Source organism: Neofelis nebulosa, chromosome 12, assembly GCF_028018385.1.
Source record: "Neofelis nebulosa isolate mNeoNeb1 chromosome 12, mNeoNeb1.pri, whole genome shotgun sequence".
Taxonomy (NCBI): Eukaryota; Metazoa; Chordata; class Mammalia; order Carnivora; family Felidae; genus Neofelis; species Neofelis nebulosa.
Window position 1 is genome coordinate 13107372 of NC_080793.1, and position 3477 is coordinate 13110848.

At 39.0% G+C, this 3477-nt stretch overlaps 1 protein-coding gene across 1 annotated transcript; it reads right to left on the reverse strand.

The window, feature by feature from the left end:
- LOC131490961 (olfactory receptor 1J21-like) lies at positions 1-957 on the reverse strand. The gene has a single exon (XM_058693358.1). The coding sequence runs from the start codon at positions 940-942 to the stop codon at positions 1-3; it is 942 nt and encodes a 313-aa protein (XP_058549341.1). The 5' UTR covers positions 943-957.
- Positions 958-3477: the final 2520 nt, after the last annotated feature.

The window sequence follows — 3477 nt, forward strand, 5'->3', positions numbered from 1 at the left end:
TCAACATGGTGAAAATAGTCCTTTATTGAGTAGATGTCCTAGCGCTCCTTTCATATCTCGATTTCTCAGACTGTAGATAAAGGGATTTAGCATGGGAGTGACCAGAGTGTACAATACAGCCACAATGACATCCTTGTCATTGGAGTTATCGGATGAAGGAAAGAAGTACAGTCCAATAATTGCTCCATAGTACAGAGACACCACAGAAAGGTGAGAACCGCATGTGGACAGAGCTTTACAGATTCCCTTGGTCAAGGGGACCTTCAGGATAGTGGCTCCAATGTGGCCATAAGAGACCAGGATGCATATTAATGGCAGGGTAATGACCACCACTCCTACAGTGAAGATAACCAGCTCATTGACTGTGGTATCTGAGCTGGAGAGCTTAAGTAAGGCAGAGAGGTCACAGAAGAAGTGGGGGAGAGCATTGTCTCCACGGAAAGAGAGACGAGTCAGGAGGAGGGTGTGCAAAAGGGCACTAGCACAGGAGAGGAGCCAGGACACAATTACTAGCAGGAAACACAAGTTCTGACTCATGATGGTGGTGTAGTGGAGGGGGTGACAGATGGCCACGTACCTGTCATATGCCATTGATGTGAGAAGGAAGCTGTCAAGATCCCCCCAAAATAAGAAGAAATACAGCTGGGAAATGCATCCAGCATATGAGATGGATTGACTCTGTGTTTGCATGTTCATGAGCATCTTTGGAGCTGTGACTGATGAGAAAGAGATGTCAGTGAAGGCCAAGTGGCTGAGGAAGAAATACATGGGGGTGTGGAGGCGAGAGTCCAGCCTGACAAGCAGCATGATGAGCAGGTTCCCCAGCACTGTGGTCAGGTACATGGCCAGGAAAAGAGTGTAGTATATGCCTTGCTTCTCTGTCCACATGGGGAGCCCCAGGAGGAGGAACTCAGACACACTGCTCTGATTATCCTTCTTCATGCTCTCCTTCTCTTTTGCTGGAGATAGGTGGAGCGGGGGGGGGGGGGGGAGGTGTGGAGATGGGTATGTGAAAGAATGAGAAATCATTGTGACTATCACATTATGGAAACATGGTTTTGAATTAGTCAGTACATGAATTTTAACCTCAATAACTCACACTGTTTGCCCCACTAATGGGCTAGTGATGGTCTGACATCGGATATTATGTGTCCACCTAGAAACCAACAGTCCTTTTGGAGAATCCTTCAAACATCAGAATGATGGTCAAACCATGTTAGATTCTAACTTGAGGATTCCAGGAGTTCATGATAGAAATCTGAGATTAGGAAATTAGGGTGCAAGGCTAAATCAGTAAGCTTTGAGAAATCCTAGTGGAGGGTCTCCATTTGGTCTTTTGGCATTTCTTAACCTTCCCCATGCCTCTCACATGTGATTTGGCTAATACTTTATTTCCATGGATTGGATCAAGATAAGGCAACTCAGTGGTCTGCCCTGGATCTCCCAGAAATCAAGATCTGGAGGCTTGGTGGAAACATATGTGTAACTAGTCAAGGCAAGGGATTTAAGGACAAGAATTTTTGTCAATAACATAGATCTAATGACATACTTGTAATATAGCCATCAGTCTGTTCTTTAAGAAAATTCCTTCCTACCCCTCAACATTTTCTGTCTACCATCACTCTTGCTAAAGAAATTTTCATGGAATGTGGAGGATAAGAGTCCATTTCTCTTCCAAATTCTCACCTTATTCCCTGAGTTCTAACCAGATAATTCTTATTCCAGTTCTCAGAATGCCAGAAAATACTTCAGCTTTTCCAGTCATATCCTGGATCTGCCAAAGAATAACCTTTTTGTAAGTGTTTCTCCAGCATAGTTTACCAAATAATCCCTCCTTTTTCACAGTTCCTAACCTAGGTTTTATGCCAGTGATTCATAGCCAATTTTTTCAGTCATATTCTAACACTTCTTATATATATATTTATTATGAAATAGATTTTTAATATGAAATATATTTTGGTAATACTATCATTTACCTCTTTATTCATTAGGTCAGTTAGTCTTAGACCTGCCCATGTGAATATTCACAAAGTGATAGGGAAAGAGAACATGATGGTCTGTCTACTAAAATAATATATTTCACACACTATATAAAGACTTATTCAGTCTAAAGGTCTTTTTCTCTGAGAGTGTGTCTCACTATAGGACCCATATTCATCTTGGGGCTTAACTAAAGTTTACATTATGTACCAATACTCCCAATGTGACTGAAATTATTTCTGTAATTTCTACATTCTTCAGGCTACTCCATTAAAAATCCTGTTAATTTAATATTGTTACCTGAGATGAATCACACCTTCAGTGTTGCTAGTCATTAACATGTTAATAATAACCAATTTATCACAATGAAAAGTGCTCTGTAGCTGTCTGATGGACATTTAGGCTGGTTCTAATATTTTTCTGTTTCCAGCAATGTTTCATTAATAATATTACTCATATGCAATTTTGCACATTAGCATATATATCTGTAGCAGAAATTCACAGAATGGAATTGAAGCACATATATATTCACAATTTTGATACTATCAGAGTACAAGAAACTTAGGTGGTGGTGAGGAAGCCTGTTTTTATGGGTTCTTTAAAAGGATCCCTGAATTATAAGAGCCTGTCATGTAAAGATTACAAAAATGGACACTGTAGTTAAGTGTTTGAAGAGGACAGGACTATGATATTTGAAGAACAGAAAATTCAGGAGCATGGTCAGCATGGAAAAGTTATGGGATTGGAGAATTACCTAGGAGCCAGATTATAAAAATCATTTTCTGAATAATGGAAAGTTTTTATTCTATCCTCAGAGCAAAAGAACACCTATGGAAAGGTTAAGTAAAGGAAAGAAAGAAAAATTTTAAATAGTATATTGGCTACTGCATACAGAACAGATTATAGCAAGGCAAGAGTGTCAACAGGAATCTGACAGGAGGCTATTTGTATAGTTCAGGTACAAAATAACACCTGCCTACTCCTAAACCATGGAAGAAGAGATGAAGATAATTACAGATGTGGGATAAAATTTGGAGGAAAAACCAATAATACTTACTGGGGAAATGAAATATGAGCAAGAGGAGATATGTAATTCACTATTCTCTCAAAAATTAGATATAGGATCATCAGAGATAAATTATTCTACATGGGTCTGTGTTATACTTTGGTGTGAGATGGGTAAAGCCATGCTGGGGATCAGTAGCACATGCTGGATGCACACACACACACACACACACACACACACATAATTGTGCTACTGAATATAAATTCTATTCCTTCTCTGACGTTGTCTCTTAGATGATGAGTACATATACCCTTAGTCAGAAGGTGTAGGAAGGTTCTTCCTTTTCTCTCTAGATGACACAGAATACAATGAAGCAGGTGGAGTCTCTGAGGGTCTCAAAGATGAACTGTAATGGAGAAAGAAATTATCAGTTCAAAACCAAATTAAATATATATAGTATTTTTTTTTAATTTTTTTTTCAACGTTTTTTA

What these genes read in the sequence shown, in the direction of transcription:
- LOC131490961 (XM_058693358.1), bottom strand. Translation starts at nt 942, where the DNA reads ATGAAGAAGGATAATCAGAGCAGTGTGTCTGAGTTCCTCCTCCTGGGG.